This window comes from Salvelinus alpinus, chromosome 5 (genome assembly GCF_045679555.1).
Source record: "Salvelinus alpinus chromosome 5, SLU_Salpinus.1, whole genome shotgun sequence".
Classification (NCBI taxonomy): domain Eukaryota; kingdom Metazoa; phylum Chordata; class Actinopteri; order Salmoniformes; family Salmonidae; genus Salvelinus; species Salvelinus alpinus.
The window spans coordinates 99,876,535-99,901,682 of NC_092090.1; the positions used below are offsets into that span (position 1 = coordinate 99,876,535).

General features: G+C 42.1%; 1 protein-coding gene across 4 annotated transcripts; it reads left to right on the forward strand.

Moving 5' to 3' along the window:
* The first annotated feature begins 616 nt into the window (after nucleotides 1-616).
* LOC139577342 (insulin gene enhancer protein isl-1) lies at nucleotides 617-8,109 on the forward strand. 4 transcript variants are annotated; one of them, XM_071404388.1, is made up of 6 exons: nucleotides 617-1,141; nucleotides 1,721-1,910; nucleotides 2,894-3,153; nucleotides 5,435-5,718; nucleotides 6,205-6,393; nucleotides 6,739-8,109. In XM_071404388.1, exons 1-6 carry the CDS (start codon nucleotides 1,114-1,116, stop codon nucleotides 6,853-6,855), a joined length of 1,068 nt encoding a protein of 355 aa, XP_071260489.1. In that variant the 5' UTR covers nucleotides 617-1,113; the 3' UTR covers nucleotides 6,856-8,109. The 4 variants fall into 4 exon arrangements, with proteins under 4 accessions (XP_071260489.1, XP_071260491.1, XP_071260488.1 ...); XM_071404390.1 differs by having other exon boundaries at nucleotides 620-1,141; nucleotides 6,226-6,393; XM_071404387.1 differs by having other exon boundaries at nucleotides 621-1,141; nucleotides 5,432-5,718.
* The last annotated feature ends 17,039 nt before the right edge of the window (nucleotides 8,110-25,148 follow it).

Below are 25,148 nucleotides of genomic sequence, written 5' to 3' on the forward strand. Positions count from 1 at the left end.
CAACGCTCTAACCACTAGGCTCCCCTGCCGCCCCAGGTGTTTACCCAGATAAGGTATATTATACATCCTTGCATGCTACGTTGATTCCCTCTCCAAAAGAAATAACGTAAATCCTGACAGGCCTATATATAATGGCATGCCCACAGTTAAACAACATAGATCACTCAAGACTGCATGTAGGCTGTAGCCTAACATCGGAATATATGCGGGAGACTCGTAGCTTATGGCTTTGTTGAATTGTGTTTGTAGACTCGAAAATGCAGATTCATCATTTAATATCAATGACAACGTAGAAAAAAAAGCCTTGTTCAGTGGAGTATAGACTGATCCAGAATAGCACCCGAGAGGGGGTAGTTGGACTGATGCAGAATAGGAGCCGGGTAGGAGGGGTAGTTGGACAGATCCCGAATAGGAGCCGGGTAGGAAGGGTAATTGGACAGATCCAGAATAGGAGCCGGGTAGGGGGGTAGTTGGACAGATCCCGAATAGGAGCCGGGTAGGAAGGGTAGTTGGACAGATTCCCGAATAGGAGTCGGGTAGGGGGCTAGTTGGACAGATTCCGAATAGGAGCCGGGTAGGGTGGGTAGTTGGACAGATTCCCGAATAGGAGCCGGGTAGGAAGGGTAGTTGGACAGATTCCGAATAGGAGCCGGGTAGGGGGGTAGTTGGATTGAAGTATATGTGATCCAGAAAATGAGCTGGGAAGGCATGTACTTGGACTGGGCTAACAGCAACAGCTGCTCCTTTCTTCATAACCAATCAGCATCCCATAAAGATGACGTTTCGGTGTCCTACGTCAGCCCGATGGCGATAGAGTAGAGTTGGCGCAAGGGAGTTTGAGTGGGAGATAGAGACTAGCGTGCCCCATCACAGCACAGGGACCAGGCACCGGAGAACAGACCCTCACACCCCCGCCTTCTCCACCGATTAACACAGCTACTCTGCGGCCGAACAAGTCCGGCTGCAACACCCGGTTAACAATCAGCCAGCACCGGTCAGTACACAGGCGACTGCTCTATACCCGCAGTCCGGAGGAAAAACGAAAAACAAACAGCTTCAAAACTGTTGCACCACGTTTTAAAAGTGGACCTTACGCCGCCTTACTTCTTGGACATGGGCGATATGGGGGATCCACCGAAAAGTAAGTGGAGCTAGTTTTGGCTCGGGATGCCATTCAAATCAAGTGTCTATTCTATTCTAAGTGATGCAAAACTGAGGCTAAATTAGACTAATTTGTAAGTCGATTTGTTTTCTTTGCAGTTTGTCACCGGTTTGTGCAAAGTTTATTGTCGTAGCAGGTCCCATTTAATGAAACGTTTCCACCCGAATTGTCTTTTACAATTCCCGATCTCAAGGACACCCCATTTCAATGTCTGTAAAGTTAATTTAGATCATTGAATAGCAGCGCGCATTAAAACTAGTCTATAGAACAATCATAAATAATGTTATTATCGTTAATAACCAATGTATATTATATATAATAAATTAAAACAAATATGTAATTATTATTATTATATTATTATTGTTAATATGGTTGTTGTTGACACTGTCGATTATAGCATTTTTCCCTTGTTGAATAGATGCTTGTTCTCAACGGCAAATGTAGAACCCCTCCTGACGACATCACTACGGGACATTCATTACACTCAATATAATCTTTAGAATCCTCTTAATATATATATATATATTCTAATATTTTTCTCCTGACTTTGTTCTCCAGAAAAGCGTCTGATCTCGCTGTGTGTCGGCTGTGGAAACCAGATCCACGACCAGTATATTCTGCGGGTCTCTCCGGACCTCGAGTGGCACGCTGCCTGTTTGAAGTGTGCAGAGTGTAATCAGTATCTGGACGAGTCGTGTACCTGCTTTGTCCGAGACGGGAAAACCTACTGTAAAAGAGACTATGTTAGGTAAGAGCTGTTTGTTATGAATATCATAGCGTTGAAAAGCAATGTTTATAATTGATTGACTGGTTGACACATTCACGTATTAACTGTCTATCTTATCATAACATGGTTATACATGGGACGTGAACATTTATTTGCCTTTACTATCATATTTGAATGGTCGGGAAAACTATATTTTAAAGTAGGTCATATTTAGATATTTTACTATTAAAAAATATATATTTTATATTTTCAGACTACATGGGGTTAATATTGATGATTAGCATAATTGCAATGAACTGGTTATTATATTGTCTTTATAATCATAGGCTACAGCAATAGACCACAACTAGGTTTTCTATTGGAATAAATATATATATATTGTTGAAACCACATCAGGACTGACACAGTTTTGACAGAGCACGAGGCTACATGTTGAACACGTTTACATATTCAATACAAACGGTTTTTAGAAACAGATTAGTTAATGTAGCCTTACAGCAATATTTTTGATGCATTGATGACCGTAAAGTGAGTCAATAGATCGATTTTTAATAACATATAATTGGCCAAATACATTGGACATACAACTAGCCTACAATTGAATTTAGACTTAAAAAAAAAAAAAGATTTGTAGCGTTATCGCCTAAAAATAATAATACAAATAATAATAATAATAATGATGATACTAGGAGTCTTCTAGGAATATTTAGAGTTACAGTACGTCTATATCTCTACGTTCATGATATTCTTCTCTGTTACCACAGACTAGATCTGTACTTTATTTATACTAATGTACTATTTTAAAACGGGTTTCAAGTCATCTCATGTGGTATAAACATAACTAAATATTAAGGCCTAACAATCCTGCCTTTAAAAAGATGCCCTTCTGCCTGTCCTAGTATGTCTGCTGCCCAGCCACAATATTAGCCTAACAGTGGGCCTTGGTGCCTTGTGACACCGTTAGCTGACTCTAACCGGTCACCCAATCTCTTCTAACCCTCTAGGTTATACGGGGTAAAGTGCGCTAAATGCAACATCGGTTTCAGCAAGAATGACTTCGTGATGAGAGCGCGCTCCAAGGTGTACCATATCGAGTGTTTTCGGTGTGTGGCCTGCAGCCGACAGCTCATCCCGGGGGACGAGTTCGCTCTGAGGGAGGACGGCTTGTTCTGCCGGGCCGACCATGATGTCGTGGAGCGGGCAACAATGGGCGTCGGAGACCCTCTCAGCCCCCTCCACCCGGCCCGACCTTTACAAATGGCAGGTAGGTTAACAATTTATATCAATGGCAGTGGTGTTTTTTGTTGTTGTTTTTGTTGCTTTCAGTTGGCTTGTATATGTGTTGCTGGTGTTTGGCAATTAGATTGATGTTTTATTAGTTGAAAACTGTTTTCAGTCAACGGGCATTCTTTGTGAATAGCGGCTGTTGATATTGAGCACATAAAGACACCGGTGAATGTATAGCATCGTCGATACAACAGTTGTTTCATTGGCCTACGTTTTCCAATGTCCCTAACACAATACGAACAAATATAAACAGATACCACGACACGTTTCATGGATGTATGGTGTCGTGATGTACCGAGTTTATTTCAACAGTAGGGGCTGCGTTTCAATGAAAACGTTTAACTCTAAATACATTCTGGAATCATCTGAATATGATATGCGCATCTATTGGCTAATATAGTTGTTTATATGTCATGAATATAACCTACATTACTATTGGCTAATATAGTTGTTTATATGTCATGAATATAACCTACATTACTATTGGCTAATATAATTGTTTATATGTCATGAATATAACCTACATTACTATTGGCTAATATAATTGTTTATATGTCATGAATATAACCTACATTACTATTGGCTAATATAGTTGTTTATATGTCATGAATATAACCTACATTGCTATTGGCTAATATAGTTGTTTATATGTCATGAATATATATATAGCCAACATTACTTGATTTAATAAGCGGCGCGACGTTATTGTGAATCACAAATGAGGATTGTATATATTTGATTGTTATTAGGTCAATAGTGTGGCTCGTGTCACTTATGAAATCATCCGCATGTGCGAGTGCTCTTTGTCAAGGTACCTCACAAGAAGGAGAATATCTGATCAACGTCTTTCTTTACATAGTTCTAGTTGAATTATGAGGCCCTCCAAAGGAATTCAGATATAAATGGTGTTTTCTTTTTTGTTGACTTGGTTAGATGTTTCGAAGCATCGCCATAAAAATAACATCGGTAGTCTACATATATAAAGATGAAATGATACATCGTGTTTTGTACTGAAGTTTAGGGGCCTTATTGTGTGGCTTTTGGGTGAATTATACAAGCCAGTTAGTTGGCCATGCGCTTCAAAATTGTCGAATATACTATTTCCTCACACTGCATACATGTTAGGCCTATGTGTAACCGATAGTGGCAGTTAGTGCTGACGTTATAGCCGGGTTGGAAAACACACTACATAACCGAAGCTCGGGCAGATGGCCACAGCAATATTTTGACGAGACTTCGTTCTTACTGAATTATTAAATCAAAAGGTATTGCACCAATCTAGTGAGAACCCTTTTCGACTTTTATGTATCTATAAAAAAAAACGACGTATTTGACAGTCCACTCTTTCCCATTGCCTGCGCCATGGTCCACGTTTAACGCAGCAAATATTGACCCCCTTTTCCAATACAAGACATTTAGACATATATGCTAAAAGTGACAAGAAAGAAATTTCACTAAAAGTTAAAAAATAAATAAATAAAATATATATAGGCTAATATCAAAGTATATCAACGTATAGCCTATCCATGCGTAATAAGGTAATGATGTTAGGTGTTCATTCAATACCCCAGTGGTAGGCTATCTCTATAAGCATAGGACATGACAATGCTCTTTCTCTGTTGTTGATTTTAATTTCATTTTAGACAGTATCAAATGGGAAAAGGGGGAAGGGGGATACCTAATCAGTTGTACAACTGCAATGTGTCTTCCGCATTTAACCCAACCCCTTTGAATCAGAGAGGTGTGTGTGTGTGGGGGGGGGGGGGGGGTGCCTTAATCGACATCCACGTTTTCCGCGCCCGGTCAACAGTGTGTTAACTGCCTTGCTCAGGGGTAGAACGACAGATTTTTTAAATATATATTTTTTTACCTTGTCAGCTCGTGGATTCGATCCAGCAACCTTTCTGTTACTGGCCCAAATGCGCAGTGACTTCAATGGAAAATGTAGGCCTAATAGAAGTTTGGACAACTGAAATGCGAACAACAATGATAATGATAGGTCAAGGATTGGGGTTGGTTGATAGCTGATGTAATAACATATTACCATAAGACCCGGATAACATCACGCTGAATGGATTCTCCATACTAGGCGTCGTTTTGTAGGCTACCATGAGTTACTGTACTGGTATACGTTTCAAAGTGTACGTTTTTGTAATCTCAATTTTAGTATCCAACACAGTGTCTTTCTATACCCGTGATGTTGAAGTGCCGATAAATAATATGTTATTTCTATTTGCTCTTCTCTTTCTCAACAGCAGAACCAATATCAGCCAGACAGCCCGTGCTTCGACCGCACGTCCACAAACAACCGGAGAAGACGACACGCGTGCGGACTGTTCTTAACGAAAAGCAGCTCCACACGTTGCGGACCTGCTACAACGCAAACCCCCGACCCGACGCTCTGATGAAGGAGCAGCTAGTCGAGATGACCGGCCTCAGTCCCCGAGTCATCCGGGTCTGGTTCCAAAACAAGCGTTGCAAGGACAAGAAGAGGAGTATTCTGATGAAACAGTTACAGCAGCAGCAGCCCAACGACAAAACGGTGAGGACCCTGTCTGATCTTTATTCAATAAAGGATTCAATACAGTGGTGTTCTTATCGGTCGAAATGCTGGTAGCTGTTGTAACTGTTTCATTATAATACTTCTATTCTTGTCTGGTCATTTGTTTTCATGAATTAATTGAGGTGAAATAGAAACGGAGAAATGGTCGTATACGTCAGCCTATGGATGCGTGAGATATATCCACATGCAGGCGCATAACTTGCCTTTTTTTTATTTAGGCCACAAACACACACACACACACACACACACACACACACACACACACACACACACACACACACACACACACACACACACACACACACACACACACACACACACACACACACACACACACACACACACACACACACACACATGATCGTTACGCACAAACATTTCCATCATATTCTAAATACCTAATGTTGTGTTTATGTTGTTGGGTCAATGTTGGCGTGCTAATTTTAAACTTTATATGACGATCAGTTTCTCTGGGACTATCTGCAGAATATCCAGGGAATGACGGGCACTCCGATGGTGGCTGCCAGCCCGGAGAGACATGACGGTGGTTTACAGGCTAACCCAGTGGAGGTGCAGAGTTACCAGCCGCCTTGGAAGGTCCTTAGTGACTTCGCGTTGCAGAGTGACATGGACCAACCCGCGTTTCAACAACTGGTGAGTCCAGGTAGAGGAGACCGTAGGCTGTACTATAACGCAACTGGTGAGTCCAGGTAGAGGAGACCGTAGGCTCTATTATATTACTAAACTGTCTGTCTGGTAGACAGTAGACAGTGTGAACGAAATCACGAATAACGATTAGATTAACATTCGAGTAAAGGTTAGGTTATTGTCATTTTAAGTTTATAACATTTGATATTATTTTCTGTAATTTAGGCTATTAATATGGGTCGTATTGAGGTCGATATGTGGATTTATTCTTATTGTATTGTCTAAAATATTTGTATTGATATGTTGAATAATGTAATCTTACATATTACATTGTTCCTTTGTTTTGTTCAGGTCCATTTTTCGGAGGGGGGACCTGGTTCCGACTCGACAGGAAGCGAAGTCGCCTCGATGTCATCCCAACTTCCAGACACACCCAACAGCATGGTCTCGAGCCCTATAGAGGCGTAGGGCCTCGAGGACCGACTGTAGACTACGTTAGACTATTGTCATATTTCTGACTGGTGATGAAGTGATCCTAGTTGGGCAAAGGGGCGGACTGACTGACAACTGAAAAAAATATATAAAAAAATAACTCGGGGTTGAAAGAAACAAAATGTCACTCTCTTGTTGATTTCATTCGAACTGAAAGATGAAAGAGAATCCTCCTGCAACTGCACCAAGCCTCTTTAACGACGAAACAGCCGCTGGTTGTAGTTTTACACTGTGAAGACAATCATGGATTATTACCCGACCTAGATCTGTCCATATGTCCGTCATACGTCCGTCTGTCCACTCGCCGCAAAACAACCCTGGAGAAGAGGAAAGGAGAGGACAATGGAGCAGTCTATGAACTCTATTCAATCTGTGTTGCTGAAACGTTACATATTGCGCGATAGACATTTAAAGCTAATTTCCTATTTAGCTGACATATGCAGCGATTACCATTAATGCAGTCTCCGCGAACGCGGAGAACATTGCCTCTTTCAGTCACGCTGCGAACGCCGAACCTCAGCTATACGGTTTGAATAGAGCCCTCGAAAAAGTGCGTGTTTCCAGGAGCGATGGAGAGCGGTGGAGAGCGCATCTGCCTGCACCATAAAGTGTCTGCGACTCGTGCTTAGCGAGATGTATAGATCTCACTACGTCAACCATGACTGGTGGTGCACGTTGGAAACTCCTGGTAACAGTTTGACACACAAGATGAAGAAGAACACCATACATACACTCCTGCACCCATGGACCTCTAGGAAAAAATATGAACTTTATTATTGAAGAAGACATTCTGGTTCTACATTTGCGCATTGTTGTGCATAATGTTTGAATATACAAACAAATGACTGGCTCTTCTGTTTCTATAAAATAACTTGACCTGAGATTCGCCTCCTGATATGATGCCGTTTGGAGGGGATTGCAAATATTGCTATTCAATTATTTTGTTATTATCTCCTTGATAAAGCCCAAGTAGGCCTACTTAAGCATTGCAACAAGGTATACCTCTATTTTGCCACAAGCTACGTGGGACTTTTATGTGTGAGTTTGTGTCCATTCAATAATATGTTTTTTCTTTCCCAAAGATGTGTATAGTTATAAGTTATAATGACCGTTTTTTTTTTTCGTTTGTTCCTGTTAAACAAAATTATTTATTATTTATTGTTGAAAGACTTGCCACTTTTTTTTTGTGTAACTTTCTTTACTGAAGTAAAAAATGAAAAAACGATTGTACCGTGGTCTCCGAATTATCTATCCTAATTGTATGCGTCCTGTCCCTTTCTTAAATATTATTAAAAAAACTACGCCATATGTAGAAATATATCTCCAGGATTATTTCACTAATATGACGGCAGGACTATATTGCAATGTTCCGTGTTTTTTAAGTTACTTGACTCGGTTAAAATAACATTTGTGATAGCAGTTACTGAGCAATACGACGTCTATAATATAGTCTGCACCTCTCTTGGTCTTCGTTCTGCAATCATCCCACCATTTTACACCTGCTTTTGGTCTAGTGATTTCATATGGATGTCGATTAAAATTAAATATATATATATATATCACTATGATTAGAAGGTCTCGGTTTAGATGGAATGTATGAATGGCATTAAAAACAGCATTGTAACTTTGATAACAACGTCCCATATAGACTACTGCGTGTTGGCTCAATACCTCGATGATGTATGCTACATTCCATTATAAAGCAGATTATAAATGCAAGCTATAGGCTATCCTAGTTAGTTTCCTACAGTGAACATGTGTTGGTTATATCATTCTGTGGGGCCTGTATAGGCTAGCTGTCCGTGCTGATTTGGCATATGGCATGTAGCGTTACGCATAAAAAGCAACATATCCACTCCATACCCTAATACATTAGACAGTTGCATTCATCTTAAATCCATGTCGCTGCTTTAAATGACTGATTATGAGCAATTGACTGTACAATGGCGGGTCCCATTTGCATTTTAAAACTAAACTTGAACACATCTTACGTACATAACTCTGACCTTGGGCCCTGCTAACTTAGCAAGCCGAGGCTACTCGGTAGGTGTAAAACGGGTTTGTAAACGGGCAGAGATGCGCGCGTCTTTTCCCCTCCGGTGACCGTAGTCAGCCTTTCATATTTGTTACACCTCCTAATATTAACAGAATATCTCAATCCATTGAATACGTTTGAAGAACGGGCTATTATATAATAATCATTACAATTTACACTACAGTTTTTTCACTGTGCATGTGAAATTATATTACATTCTAAAATAACATTTGAACGTTGGCGATCAGAATTAATGGGATTTTTTTTTTGATTGTTGAGTAACAGGGTTACATTTGGGATGAATGATGTCAATTGATCACTAATATCCATCTATTCAAAACGCATATTGTGACTAGTAGATCGACAGTATTTACAGATATGTTTCTAAAATGCCACCTGTGACTACATGGTTATACATCTTTCTTACATTCAAATATAATTTAAAAAAAAATCAAATAGAAAGAAAAACTCTGATATCATGACTAATCCCAGACATGAAATAGAACCAAACATATTTCATATTTCCTTGAAACACAAATTCAACTTCACCTCCAACGTTTATTGTATTGGACAATAGAACAACAGACCAGTGAATAGGATTGGGAAGGAACCTTAACCACCCAGCAGCAACTCACTATGCAGAATCACATTAGGCCCAACAAAGCCTCGACCTGAGGTCTAACCTAGAAATGGCCATGAGTGTGTGTGTGTGTGTGTGTGTGTGTGTGTGTGTGTAGTGTGTGTCTGTGTGTTGTAGTGTGTGTGTGTGTGGGTGGGTGGGGGGTATAGAGCTTTATTGCCAGCCAGCCCTACGATAAACTACTGAAGCACAATTCCCTTGGGAGCAGGGAAACTAATAACAAGATATAGAGAGAAGAAGAGAGGTACCAGCTTCATAAAGAGAAGAAGAGAGGTACCAGCGTCGTAAAGGGCACTCAAGACACTTTAAACCTGCCTGCCCATCTGCCCGCCCGTCTGCCTACCTGTCTGCCTGCCTGCCCGCCCGTCTGCCTTGGGAGCAGGGAAACTAATAACAAGATATAGAGAGAAGAAGAGAGGTACCAGCTTCATAAAGAGAAGAAGAGAGGTACCAGCGTCGTAAAGGGCACTCAAGACACTTTAAACCTGCCTGCCCATCTGCCCGCCCGTCTGCCTACCTGTCTGCCTGCCTGCCCGCCCGTCTGCCTTGGGAGCAGGGAAACTAATAACAAGATATAGAGAGAAGAAGAGAGGTACCAGCTTCATAAAGAGAAGAAGAGAGGTACCAGCGTCGTAAAGGGCACTCAAGACACTTTAAACCTGCCTGCCCATCTGCTCGCCCGTCTGCCTACCTGTCTGCCTGCCTGCCCGCCCGTCTGCCTACCTGTCTGCCTGCATGCCCGTCCGTCTGCCTACCTGTCTGCCTGCATGCCCACCCGTCTGCCTATCTGTCTGCCTGCCTGCCCGTCTGCACGTCTGACTGCCTGCCTGCCCGTCTGTCTGTCTGTCTGCCTGCCTGTCTGTCTGTCTGTCTGTCTGTCTGTCTGTCTGTCTGTCTGTCTGTCTGTCTGTCTGTCTGTCTGTCTGTCTGTCTGTCTGTCTCCCTCACTAACCACACGTCTGTCTGCTTGCCTGCCTGTCTGCCAGTCCCTCCCTCCCTCCCTCCCTCCCTCCCTCCCTCCCTCCCTCCCTCCCTCCCTCCCTCCCTCCCTCCCTCCGTAACATTCAATCTAAGTGAACCCGTCAGTAACATTCTAATCTAAGTGAACCCATCAGTAACCTTCTAATATAAGTGACCTTGTCCGAAACATTCTTATCTAAGTGAACCTGTCAGTAACATTGTAATCTAAGTGAACCCGTCAGTAACATTCTAATATAAGTGAACCCGTCAGTAACATTCTAATCTAAGTGAACCCGTCAGTAACATTCTAATCTAAGTGAACCTGTCAGTAACATTCTAATCTAAGTGAACCCGTCAGTAACATTCTAATATAAGTGAACCCATCAGTAACATTCTCATCTAAGTGAACCCGTCAGTAACATTCTAATCTAAGTGAACCCGTCAGTAACATTCTAATCTAAGTGAACCCGTCAGTAACCTTCTAATATAAGTGAACCCGTCAGTAACATTCTTATCTAAGTGAACCCGTCAGTAACATTCTAATCTAAGTGAACCCGTCAGTAACATTGTAATCTAAGTGAACACGTCAGTAACATTCTAATCTAAGTGAACCCGTCAGTAACATTCTAATCTAAGTGAACCCGTCAGTAACATTCTAATATAACTGAACCCGTCAGTAACATTCTAATCTAAGTGAACCCCTCAGTAACATTCTAATCTAAGTGAACCCGTCAGTAACATTGTAATCTAAGTGAACCCGTCAGTAACCTTCTAATATAAGTGAACCCGTCAGTAACATTCTAATATAAGTGAACCCGTCAGTAACATTCTAATATAAGTGAACCCGTCAGTAACATTCTAATCTAAGTGAACCCGTCAGTAACATTCTAATCTAAGTGAACCCGTCAGTAACATTCTAATCTAAGTGAACCCGTCAGTAACATTCTAATCTAAGTGAACACGTCAGTAACATTCTAATATAAGTGAACCCGTCAGTAACATTCTAATCTAAGTGAACCCGTCAGTAACGTTCTAATCTAAGTGAACCCGTCAGTAACCTTCTAATATAAGTGAACCCGTCAGTAACATTCTAATCTAAGTGAACCCATCAGTAACATTCTAATATAAGTGAACCCGTCAGTAACATTCTAATCTAAGTGAACCCGTCAGTAACATTCTAATCTAAGTGAACCCATCAGTAACATTCTAATATAAGTGAACCCGTCAGTAACATTATAATCTAAGTGAAACCGTCAGTAACATTCTCATCTAAGTGAACCCGTCAGTAACATTGTAATCTAAGTGAACCCGTCAGTAACCTTCTAATATAAGTGAACCCATCAGTAACATTCTAATCTAAGTGAACCCGTCAGTAACATTGTAATCTAAGTGAATCCGTCAGTAACATTCTAATCTAAGTGAACCCGTCAGTAACATTCTTATCTAAGTGAACCCGTCAGTAACATTCTAATATAAGTGAACCCGTCAGTAACATTCTAATCTAAGTGAACCCGTCAGTAACATTCTAATCTAAGGGAACCCGTCAGTAACATTGTAATCTAAGTGAACCCGTCAGTAACCTTCTAATATAAGTGAACCCGTCAGTAACATTCTTATCTAAGTGAACCCGTCAGTAACATTCTAATATAAGTGAACCCGTCAGTAACATTCTAATCTAAGTGAACCCGTCAGTAACATTGTAATCTAAGTGAACCCGTCAGTAACATTCTTATCTAAGTGAACCCGTCAGTAACATTCTAATCTAAGTGAACACGTCAGTAACATTCTAATCTAAGTGAACCCGTCAGTAACATTCTAATCTAAGTGAACCCGTCAGTAACATTCTAATCTAAGTGAACCCGTCAGTAACATACTAATCTAAGTGAACCCGTCAGTAACATTCTAATCTAAGTGAACCCGTCAGTAACATACTAATCTAAGTGAACCCGTCAGTAACATTCTAATCTAAGTGAACCCATCAGTAACATTCTAATATAAGTAAACCCGTCAGTAACATTCTAATATAACTGAACCCGTCAGTAACATTCTAATCTAAGTGAACCCGTCAGTAACATTCTAATCTTAGTGAACCAGTCAGTAACATTCTAATCTAAGTGAACCCGTCAGTAACATTCTAATCTTAGTGAACCAGTCAGTAACATTCTAATCTAAGTGAACCAGTCAGTAACATTCTAATCTAAGTGAACCCGTCAGTAACATTCTAATCTAAGTGAACCCGTCAGTAACATTCTAATCTAAGTGAACCCGTCAGTAACATTCTAATCTAAGTGAACCCGTCAGTAACATTCTAATCTTAGTGAACCAGTCAGTAACATTCTAATCTAAGTGAACCCGTCAGTAACATTCTAATCTAACTGAACCCGTCAGTAACATTCTAATCTAAGTGAACCCGTCAGTAACATTCTAATCTTAGTGAACCAGTCAGTAACATTCTAATCTAAGTGAACCCGTCAGTAACATTCTAATCTAAGTGAACCCGTCAGTAACATTCTAATATAAGTGAACCCGTCAGTAACATTCTAATCTAAGTGAACCAATCAGTAACATTCTAATCTAAGTGAATCCGTCAGTAACATTCTAATATAAGTGAACCCGTCAGTAACATTCTAATCTAAGTGAATCCGTCAGTAACATTCTAATCTAAGTGAACCCGTCAGTAACATTCTAATCTAAGTGAACCCGTCAGTAACATTCTAATATAAGTGAACCCGTCAGTAACATTCTTATCTAAGTGAACCCGTCAGTAACATTCTTATCTAAGTGAACCCGCCAGTAACATTCTAATCTAAGTGAACTCGTCAGTAACATTCTAATCTAAGTGAACACGTCAGTAACATTCTAATATAAGTGAACCCGTCAGTAACATTCTTTTCTAAGTGAACCCGTCAGTAACATTCTAATCTAAGTGAACCCGTCAGTAACATTCTTTTCTAAGTGAACCCGTCAGTAACATTCTAATCTAAGTGAACCCATCAGTAACATTCTAATATAAGTGAACCCGTCAGTAACATTCTAATATAAGTGAACCCGTCAGTAACATTCTTTTCTAAGTGAACCCGTCAGTAACATTCTAATCTAAGTGAACCCATCAGTAACATTCTAATCTAAGTGAACCCATCAGTAACATTCTAATCTAAGTGAACTCTTCAGTAACATTCTAATCTAAGTGAACCCATCAGTAACATTCTAATCTAAGTGAACCCATCAGTAACATTCTAATCTAAGTGAACCCGTCAGTAACATTCTAATCTAAGTGAACCCGTCAGTAACATTCTAATCTAAGTGAACCCGTCAGTAACATTCTAATCTAAGTGAACCCATCAGTAACATTCTAATCTAAGTGAACCCGTCAGTAACATTCTAATCTAAGTGAACTCTTCAGTAACATTCTAATCTAAGTGAACTCTTCAGTAACATTCTAATCTAAGTGAACCCATCAGTAACATTCTAATCTAAGTGAACCCATCAGTAACATTCTAATCTAAGTGAACCCATCAGTAACATTCTAATCTAAGTGAACCCATCAGTAACATTCTAATCTAAGTGAATCCGTCAGTAACATTCTAATCTTAGTGAATCCGTCCGTAACCTTCTAATCTAAGTGAACCCGTCAGTAGGGAGAGATTACTCAACATACAGAGAAGTCTCTCAGGCTTCAAACCTTGTCTCAGAGGGAGAAGCCTCAACATACAGAGAAGTCTCTCAGACTTCAAACCTTGTCTCAGAGGGAGAAGCCTCAACATACAGAGTAGTCTCTCAGACTTCAAACCTCGTGTCAGAGGGAGAAGCCTCAACATACAGAGTAGTCTCTCAGACTTCAAACCTCGTCTCAGAGCTCTATGACAATTCACACTCCGAGCTGTTATTGAATCAGACCTGACATTGGCATGCCAGGCAGGCAGCATACAGAGGGGACAGGAAAACCCCCGGTATGCATTGGTTTTCTACCTCTCTGCTACTATTTCAGCCAGCTGCTTCACTTAAATTGCACCAGTTAGTACCACAGTAGATATGGAGTCCTGCCAACGCTTTTGGTGCTACTTGTGCTTTTAAAGCTTTTAATTTACTCTGCAGCAAGTCAGATGGTTAGCCTAAGACCTGGTGATGGCTTACAAGGACACTTGTTAGCTTTTAGCAACAATGGCTGAACAGGATAAATCTGGAAAGGCATGCATTATGCCATTCCCCTGACGGTGAGATTGCCTTAACGCTGTGTACTGTAGTGTGTCCGTGGGGTATTATTATTACCATAAGAGACAGAGGATGACTGGTGGTGTTTTGTCTCTTGTTCCCCGTTGTGTCAGTTGCAGAACGCCACTCTGTCCACTCTGATTCTGGACAGCCAGGGAACGAAGTAAAGGTAAGGCTAGGCTGTGCTCTCACGTTCTATCTAAATGAAAGCTTTTTTTATCTTCTTTTTTCAACTCTTGATGATCGGCTATGAAAAGCCAACTGAAAATGATTCATGATTATTATTTGACCATGCTTGTCACTTATGAACATTTTGAACATCTTGGCATAGTTCTGTTATAATCTCCACCCGGCACAGCCAGAAGAGGACTGGCCACCCCTCATAGCCTGGTTCCTCTCTAGGTTTCTTCCTAGGTTTTGGCCTTTCTAGGGAGTTTTTCCTAGCCACCGTGCTTCTACACCTGCATTGCTTGCTGTTTGGGGTTTTAGGCTGGGTGTCTGTACAGCACTTCGAGATATTAGCTGATGTACGAAGGGCTATATAAAATAAACTTGATTTGATTTGATTCTCCATCCAGATTCATCTCTTAGCAGTTGTTCACTTTGTTTTGAATTTAAGCAAACACACTGTATATATATATATGTATACATTTCACCAGCCTTTATATGCTTAGTCATTGAAGTTATTCAGGATTCATGACGAGTCATGTTTCTCTCCGGTTCAGCAATTATCAATTAGTACAATATCATTCAGGGCTCTATTTTCAGCTGCCGCTAAAGAGGCGCATGTCAAACGCATGTCAAACGCATGTTAGTTTTGTAATTTCGACATATGAAACTGTCGCACTGGCGTTTTCTAGCCATAACGTCAGGTTCGGTAATTTACATGTCTGACATCAGCTCACTTCCGTTGAGGTGGGATGGGGTGGCAATATTTGAGGTGTGTCCTTAAAAACAAGCGCAAAAGTGACAATTTCATGCAGCGTTAAAATGGAAGATGTAAGTTCTGCAAAATAGCAGGTCTTAACGGTAACACTGTTGATAATGCCGTGGATATTGAGAGCAGACGCACAGCCTTCCCAGCCATGACGCACAGTGAGCAGAAGCATAACCTCCCTGCCATGACGCACAGTGAGCAGAAGCACAGCCTCCCAGCCATGACGCACAGAGAGCAGAAGCACAGCCTCCCAGCCATGACGCACGGTGAGCAGAAGCACAGCCTCCCAGCCATGACGCACAGTGAGCAGAAGCACAGCCTTCCCAGCCATGACGCACAGTGAGCAGAAGCACGGCCTCCCAGCCATGACGCACAGAGAGCAGAAGCACAGCCTCCCAGCCATGACGCACAGTGAGCAGAAGCACAGCCTCCCAGCCATGACGCACAGTGTCCGTGGGACTAGAGAAGTGACTTTTGTGCCGGTGAATCTTGTATTTAGAAACATAACAAAAGTATTGATTTCCGCCCTATTCCATAAAATTTGATAGAAAACCAAATCTTCTCCTTAATCAAGGCCAGTACAGCAGCAACACATTGGTGTTTCTTTTTATCCTGGCCATTAGCCAAGTAGCCCATAAATAAAGGGCTTTAAATGGTCTACCGAGAGTGCTTTGAAATATTTTGGAGTTTCTTTTTTTTTTTTACCCTCATGCTTTTTTCATTATTCACAATTCACATACAGTACCTGCATACTTCATTTTGCTTGTTCAAGTAGGCTATCCATCCCCATTTTCAAAGATTGACCCCTCGTTCGATTACCAAAGAAACTCTCCTCCAAAACTACTCAGCCTCGCACATTGGCAACGACATAATTGACAGGATCCTAGAATTTCGTAAAATATTAGAAAGATTCACGGTCCATGTGTTTATGATGGAAGCGTAGGCTACATGCAGTGCAATGCAATTTCGTCTGCTATATCTGGAGAATTGCTCTGATATGATCTGTACGTTTTCGGTTTCGTGATGTGAATAAAAAAAATGACATTTGTGAGCAATAGGTGAATCGACATTCCTCTTTTCTCTTCATATTGAGTCTTCATCCAGCTCCTGTGAAAATATGGGATGTGCGTAGAAAAGCCTCCATAGTGTAAGGCTGCGTTTAGACAAGCAGGCCAATTCTGATCTTTTTTTTCTCCACAAATGGGTCATTTGACCAATCAGATCAGCTATGGAAAAATGAAATCTGATGTGATTTGTCTTAAAATAGGCTATGTATAAATACAGTTCTACATACCATAATTGTTCCCTTTGGGCTATAATACAGACACGGTAACGTAGGCTGTGTTTACACAGCAAGCCAAATTCTGATATATATTTATTTTTTACACCAAATGGTCTTAACACAAGTTGTTGTTTCATTAGAATTATACACTGGCTTTTTAGGCCTTATCGATTGGCTACCTAATTTGATCTGATTCATTGACCTTGTTTGAAATGTCCATGTCCAGACTATAATATACAGAATGCCTAGCCCATATTTATTTTATTTTATTTCACTTTTATTTTATTTAACCAGGTAGGCCAGTTGAGAACAAGTTCTCATTTACAATTGCGACCTGGCCAAGATAAAGCAAAGCAGTGCGACACAAACAACAACACAGAGTTACACATGGAATAAACAAACGTACAGTCAATAACACAATAGAAAATCTGTATACAGTGTGTGCAAATGAAGTAAGGAGGTAAGGCAATAAATAGGCCAATAGTAGCAAAGTAATTACAATTCAGCAATTAACACTGGAGTGATAGATGAGCAGATGAGGATGTGCAAGTAGAAATACTGGAGTCCAAAAGAGCAGATAAACAAAAACAAATATGGGGATGAGGTAGTTGGTTGGTTGGGCTATTTACAGATGGGCTATTTACAGATGGGCTGTGTACAGCTGCAGTGATCGGTAAGCTGCTCTGACAGCTGACGCATAAAAGTTAGTGAGGGAGATATAAGTCTCCAACTCAGTGATTTTTGAAATTCTTTCTAGTCATTGGCAGCAGAGAACTGGAAGGAAAGGCGGCCAAAGAGGTGTTGGCTTTGGGGATGACCAGTGAAATATACCTGATGGAGCGCATGCTACGGGTGGGTGTTGCTATGGTGACCAGTGAGCTGAGATAAGGCGGAGCTTTACCTAGGGTCTTGTAGATGACTTGGAGCCAGTGGGTTTTGCAACAAATACGTAGCGAGGACCAGCCAACGAGAGCATACAGGTCGCAGTGGTGGGTAGTATATGGGGCTTTGGTGACAAAACGGATGGCACTGTGATAGACTGCATCCAATTTGCTGAGTAAAGTGTTGGAGGCTATTTTGTAAATGACATCACCAAAGTCAAGGACCGGTAGGATAGTCAGTTTTACGAGGGTATGTTTGACAGCATGAGTGAAGGAGGCTTTGTTGCGAAATAGGAAGCCAATTCTAGATTTAACTTTGGATTGGAGATGCATAATGGGAGTCTGGAAGGAGAGTTTACAGTCTAACCAGACACCTAGGTATTTGTAGTTGTCCACATATTCTAAGTCAGAACCGTCCAGAGTAGTGATGCTAGTCGAGCGGGCGGGTGCGGGCAGCGATCGGTTGAAGAGCATGCATTTAGTTTTACTAGCATTTAAGAGCAGTTGGAGGCCACGGAATAAGTGTTGTATGGCGTTGAAGCTCGTTTGGAGGTTTTTTAACACAGTGTCCAAAGAAGGGCCAGATGTAAACAGAATGGTGTCGTCTGCATAGAGGTAGATCAGAGAATCACCCCCAGCAAGATACAACATCATTGATATATAAGGAGAAAAGAGTCGGCCCAAGAATTGAACCCTGTGGCACCCCCATAGAGACTGCCAGAGGCCCGGACAACAGAACCTCCGATTTGACACACTGAACTCTGTCTGAGAAGTAGTTATAAATCTTCTTCGGGACGGTTGAGCTAACGTGGGCAGAAAGCTTAAATTATTGTTAATCTAACTGCACTGTCCAATTTACAGTAGCTATTACAGTGAAAGAATACAATGCTATTGTTTGAGGAGAGTGCACAGTTTTGAACATGACAAGTTATTAATTAACAAATTAAGCACATTTGGGCAGTCTTGATAAAACATTTTGAACTGAAATGCAATGGTTCAATGGATCAGTCTAAAACTTTGCACATACACTGATGCCATCTAGTGGCCAAAATCTAAATTTCACCTGGGCTGGAATAACATATTATGGCCTTTTTCTTGCATTTCAAAGATGATGGTACAAAGAAGAAAAAAAATACCAGTTGTTTTTTTCTTTGTATTATCTTTTCTAATGTGTCTAATGTGTTATATTCCCCTACATTCCTTTCACATTTCCACAAATGTCAAAGTGTTTCCTTTCAAATGGTACCAATAATATCCTTGGTTCAGGTCCTGAGCTACAGGCAGTTAGACTTGGGTATGTCATTTTAGGAGAAACATTTTTTTTAAAAGTTGCAGATCCTTAATAACACTGCATTTCTAAACTTAAGCTATGCAACTAGAACAATGTGGTCTGTATACATGTTCAACAAATTCAGCAAATTCGCGACATTTAATTAAATAATTAAGCTACAACAGACTAATATTGGAATTGGAGTTGATGACAATGCAATACATAAAATACCATACATACGCAACTTGAAGCAATGATATATTTAGCCGTGGACCACTTTCCGATTGGCCAGTGAGAGTGCCAAGCCTCGACACACCCACAAACTTGTTTATTCATCAAAACCCAGCCCTTTCGCTCCACCGCCAGCTACCACGTCCCAAAAATTCTGGCTGTGAAAATAGTAAAAATATTTCTGACACACCCCAGATCCTATAATTCTACAGTCAGCGCTGAGGTTAACCGTTGGTCATTTTGTTATAATAGAACCCACTGTAGCATTATGATAATGACAACAGTAAAGGCAGGGAAAGGGAACGTGTTTGTTGGCAGAGACATTATTTGCGGAGTCACCTTACCACCGTGAACAGTTCTGACAGTGATGTCAGTCATCTGGAACCACTGCTCATTGGTTTCACAATTCCCCTGATATCCCTAATACCCACAATTCCCACAATACACACAATACCCCCCAGTACCCCCAATACCTCCAATAGCCCCTAAAACCCACAATACCCCCAATAAAACCAATACCCCTAATATCCACAATACCCCCAATAAAACCAATATCCACAATACCCGCAATAAAACCAATACCCACAATACCCACAAAACCCCCAATACCCCCAATAACCCCAATACCCCCAATAACCCCAAAATACCCCCAATACCCCCCCCCCAAAAGCAATACCCACAATACCCCCAATACCCACAAAACCCCCAATACCCCCCAATACCCACAAAAACCCCAATACCCCCAATAACCCCAAAATAACCCCAATACCCCCCCCAAAAAAGCAATACCCCCAATACCCCCCAATACCCACAATACCTGTCTCCTCAATCACACTTCCATTTGGGTGGAAAGACGCATTATATTATTTCCCGACTTCTTCCAAAATGGCACCCTAATCCCTATGTAGTGCACTACTTTTGACCTGGGCCCATAGGGCTCTGGTTAAAAGTAGTGCACTATTTCTAGGGAATAGGGCGCCATTTCAGACACAGACCCTGGATGAGCAGCGTCTCTCATATCGTCGACAGCTTTGATTTCTGACAGTAACAACAGCGCTGTAATGCCATACAGGAACACAATAATTAAAGACAAGACCAGACACACACTGTTCCAAACCCTCGAAGCGTTTGATTCAGACAGATTCAGACAGATTTCTACAAAACAAAAATGACAAAAGCACATTTAGATTAGACAGACCAGTCGCACGATGTCTGAACCTCCTGAAACATTATAACCAGGAACACAGATTGCTGCTTGCGAAAACAGAAATGCCAAAAATACATCACACACAAGTATTTATCCTGATCCAGCTGTCTTGCGGTGCAGGGTATTTTGTTTAGTCACACACAGTTACTCTGACCGAGAAAGACAGATCCTCCACCCCAGAAAACCTTGGGATGGGGAATATTCTCCTGTCTAAGAGGAGTGTGATAAAGACTATTCTCCTGTCTAAGAGGAGTGTGATAAAGACTATTCTCCTGTCTAAGAGGAGTGTGATGGGGACTATTCTCCTGTCTAAGAGGAGTGTGATGGGGGACTATTCTCCTGTCTAAGAGGAGTGTGATGGGGGACTATTCTCCTGTCTAAGAGGAGTGTGATGGGGGACTATTCTCCTGTCTAAGAGGAGTGTGATGGGGACTATTCTCCTGTCTAAGAGGAGTGTGATAAAGACTATTCTCCTGTCTAAGAGGAGTGTGATGGGGGACTATTCTCCTGTCTAAGAGGAGTGTGATGGGGACTATTCTCCTGTCTAAGAGGAGTGTGATGGGGACTATTCTCCTGTCTAAGAGGAGTGTGATGGGGACTATTCTCCTGTCTAAGAGGAGTGTGATGGGGACTATTCTCCTGTCTAAGAGGAGTGTGATGGGGACTATTCTCCTGTCTAAGAGGAGTGTGATGGGGACTATTCTCCTGTCTAAGAGGAGTGTGATGGGGACTATTCTCCTGTCTAAGAGGAGTGTGATGGGGGACTATTCTCCTGTCTAAGAGGAGTGTGATGGGGGACTATTCTCCTGTCTAAGAGGAGTGTGATGGGGACTATTCTCCTGTCTAAGAGGAGTGTGATGGGGACTATTCTCCTGTCTAAGAGGAGTGTGATGGGGGACTATTCTCCTGTCTAAAAGGAGTGTGATGGGGACTATTCTCCTGTATAAGAGGAGTGTGATGGGGACTATTCTCCTGTATAAGAGGAGTGTGATGGGGACTATTCTCCTGTCTAAGAGGAGTGTGATGGGGGACTATTCTCCTGTCTAAAAGGAGTATGATGGGGACTATTCTCCTGTCTAAGAGGAGTGTGATGGGGACTATTCTCCTGTCTAAGAGGAGTGTGATGGGGACTTTTCTCCTGTCTAAGAGGAGTGTGATGGGGACTAATCTCCTGTCTAAGAGGAGTGTGATGGGGAGTATTCTCCTGTCTAAGAGGAGTGTGATGGAGACTATTCTCCTGTCTAAGAGGAGTGTGATGGGGACTATTCTCCTGTCTAAGAGGAGTGTGATAAAGACTATTCTCCTGTCTAAGAGGAGTGTGATGGGGACTATTCTCCTGTCTAAGAGGAGTGTGATGGAGACTATTCTCCTGTCTAAGAGGAGTGTGATGGGGACTATTCTCCTGTCTAAGAGGAGTGTGATGGAGACTATTCTCCTGTCTAAGAGGAGTGTGATGGGGACTATTCTCCTGTCTAAGAGGAGTGTGATAAAGACTATTCTCCTGTCTAAGAGGAGTGTGATGGGGACTATTATCCTGTCTAAGAGGAGTGTGATGGGGACTATTCTCCTGTCTAAGAGGAGTGTGATGGGGACTAATCTCCTGTCTAAGAGGAGTGTGATGGGGAGTATTCTCCTGTCTAAGAGGAGTGTGATGGAGACTATTCTCCTGTCTAAGAGGAGTGTGATGGGGACTATTCTCCTGTCTAAGAGGAGTGTGATAAAGACTATTCTCCTGTCTAAGAGGAGTGTGATGGGGACTATTCTCCTGTCTAAGAGGAGTGTGATGGAGACTATTCTCCTGTCTAAGAGGAGTGTGATGGGGACTATTCTCCTGTCTAAGAGGAGTGTGATGGGGACTATTCTCCTGTATAAGAGGAGTGTGATGGGGACTATTCTCCTGTATAAGAGGAGTGTGATGGGGACTATTCTCCTGTCTAAGAGGAGTGTGATGGGGACTATTCTCCTGTCTAAGAGGAGTGGGATGGGGACTATTCTCCTGTCTAAGAGGAGTGTGATGGGGGAATATTCTCCTGTCTAAGAGGAGTGTGATGGGGACTATTCTCCTGTCTAAGAGGAGTGTGATGGAGACTATTCTCCTGTCTAAGAGGAGTGTGATGGGGACTATTCTCCTGTCTAAGAGGAGTGTGATGGGGACTATTCTCCTGTCTAAGAGGAGTGTGATGGGGACTATTCTCCTGTCTAAGAGGAGTGTGATGGGGACTATTCTCCTGTCTAAGAGGAGTGTGATGGGGACTATTCTCCTGTCTAAGAGGAGTGTGATGGGGGACTATTCTCCTGTCTAAGAGGAGTGTGATAAAGACTATTCTCCTGTCTAAGAGGAGTGTGATGGGGACTATTCTCCTGTCTAAGAGGAGTGTGATGGGGACTATTCTCCTGTCTAAGAGGAGTGTGATGGTGACTATTCTCCTGTCTAAGAGGAGTGTGATGGGGACTATTCTCCTGTCTAAGAGGAGTGTGATGGGGACTATTCTCCTGTCTAAGAGGAGTGTGATGGGGACTATTCTCCTGTCTAAGAGGAGTGTGATGGGGACTATTCTCCTGTCTAAAAGGAGTGTGATGGGGACTATTCTCCTGTCTAAGAGGAGTGTGATGGGGACTATTCTCCTGTCTAAGAGGAGTGTGATGGGGACTATTCTCCTGTCTAAGAGGAGTGTGATGGGGACTATTCTCCTGTCTAAGAGGAGTGTGATGGGGACTATTCTCCTGTCTAAAAGGAGTGTGATGGAGACTATTCTCCATTGTAGAGGACTTAGATGAGGACTTTTCTCCTGTCTGAGGGGAGCGTGATGGGGACTATTCTCCAGTGTAAAGGGACTGCAACAAGGAGACTAAGAGGCAGGACAAAGGACCTTGATAGAATACCCCTCCGGCCTGTCTGGCTGCCTGACTGTATTCAGTTATTCAGCCATGTGAAGGCCTGGAACAAAAGCAGCTCTGTACCTGGAGCTACGGCCGAGGGGAACAATCGAGTTGGGGCCTCTGGATGAGACCACATTGAATTGTGGGGGAAGATAAGCATGGGGACTGGGTCGTCCCAACGGTCCGGCGCCTGACTCCCAATAGCCCAACACTGGTTGTGGATGGAAAGCCACAGACAGAGACAGTGACAGAAGGCCAATGCACACACCAGAGACTGTGTCAAAAGGTAAAGATAACAGAGTATTAATGTGAGATGAGAGCCTCATATCATATGTTTTGATAGGCCAAAACATTTTAGGTAACACAAATGTTTTCTTTGAAAAACCATTGAAGAAATTTGCCAACAAGCCGTCAATCCGGTGCTCTTTTTTACACTCACTGAGGTGAGGTCATGGTATATTTTAGAGAGCCACCAGTCAGGTGGAGGGATGGAGGTTAATGTAACAGCACAAACTAAGCCTAAATACATCTCAATGATAAAGCTATCCTGTTATACTTCAGACTGGACTGGGAGGTGACACTGTTTTAGAGAGAAGTCTACATCCCAAGGGTACTTCAGCTGTCTGTCAGCGAGCATGAAGAGAGGCAGATGGAGAGAGGCAGAGAGAGAGAGAGAGAGAGAGAGAGAGAAAGGTAGAGAAGGAGGGAGGGAGAGCAAGAGAGATATTAGAGATTGGGAGTGAGAAATGGAAAAAGAGGACGAGAGAGAGTTAGGGAAGGAAGTAGGTAGAGCAAGAGAGAGAGAAAGAGAGAGAAAGAGAGAGGGAGGGATGAGAAAGAGAGATATATTAGAGATTGGAAGAGAGAAATGGGGATAGAGGGTGAGAGAGAGAGAGGGAGAGAGAGAGAGAGAGAGAGAGAGAGAGAGAGAGAGAGAGAGAGAGAGAGAGAGAGAGAGAGAGAGAGAGAGAGAGAGAGAGAGAGAGAGAGAGAGAGAGAGAGAGAGAGAGAGAGAGAGAGAGAGAGAGAGAGAGAGAGAGAGAGGGAGAGGGAGAGGGAGAGAGAGAGGGAGAGGGAGAGAGAGAGAGAGAGAGAGAGAGAGAGAGAGAGAGAGAGAGAGAGAGAGAGAGAGAGAGAGAGAGAGAGAGAGAGAGAGAGAGAGGGGAGGATGTTCCTAGGCTCTAGTCTAGACAAGCCTCTTTGGATGAAATGTGTTGATGAGGAGGACACTCCAAGTGTTACTTGTCAGCAGAGCGCCTGTGAAAAGAAAATGCTAAGAGCCTTTGAAGGGCCCAAGGGTCCCGCCACGCGGGTCCATAGGGAACCAGCCGGCCTGCTGAAAAACCCACACTTCAACTTTTTAGTGTGTGGCACAAGACACCCAAAAGAGCCCTGCGTCTGTCCATCTGTCTCCCACAACACCGGTTACTTGGGTGACCCTCAACTCTAGTGGAAAGGCCAGCTTAGCAACAACAGCATGGCCGCATGGAGATGGACGTCAGGAAAAAGTGGTTCCACTTGGATATTAGTGTTAGAACAGACAGAGCCACCAACTGTCCAGCGTCATCCCAGGCTTCTGAACAAATATTAAAATCTCCATTGACAACTTTGCAATTTCGGCAATTTAACCATAATTTTCAAAATCTTTAATAACCTGAGATCGACTCCTAATGTTGTGGCTTAGCAGAGCAAATAACTTGAACTTAAAAACTTTATGATACTTTGACCCATTTA

Excerpts from the sequence above, each read along its gene's own strand:
- LOC139577342 (XM_071404387.1), top strand. The coding sequence starts at position 1,114 with ATGGGCGATATGGGGGATCCACCGAAAA. Across the intron at positions 1,142-1,720 it reads TATGGGGGATCCACCGAAAA|AAAAGCGTCTGATCTCGCTG; the intron begins GTAAGTGGAGCT and ends TTTGTTCTCCAG. Across the intron at positions 3,154-5,431 it reads CCGACCTTTACAAATGGCAG|CAGAACCAATATCAGCCAGA; the intron begins GTAGGTTAACAA and ends CTTTCTCAACAG.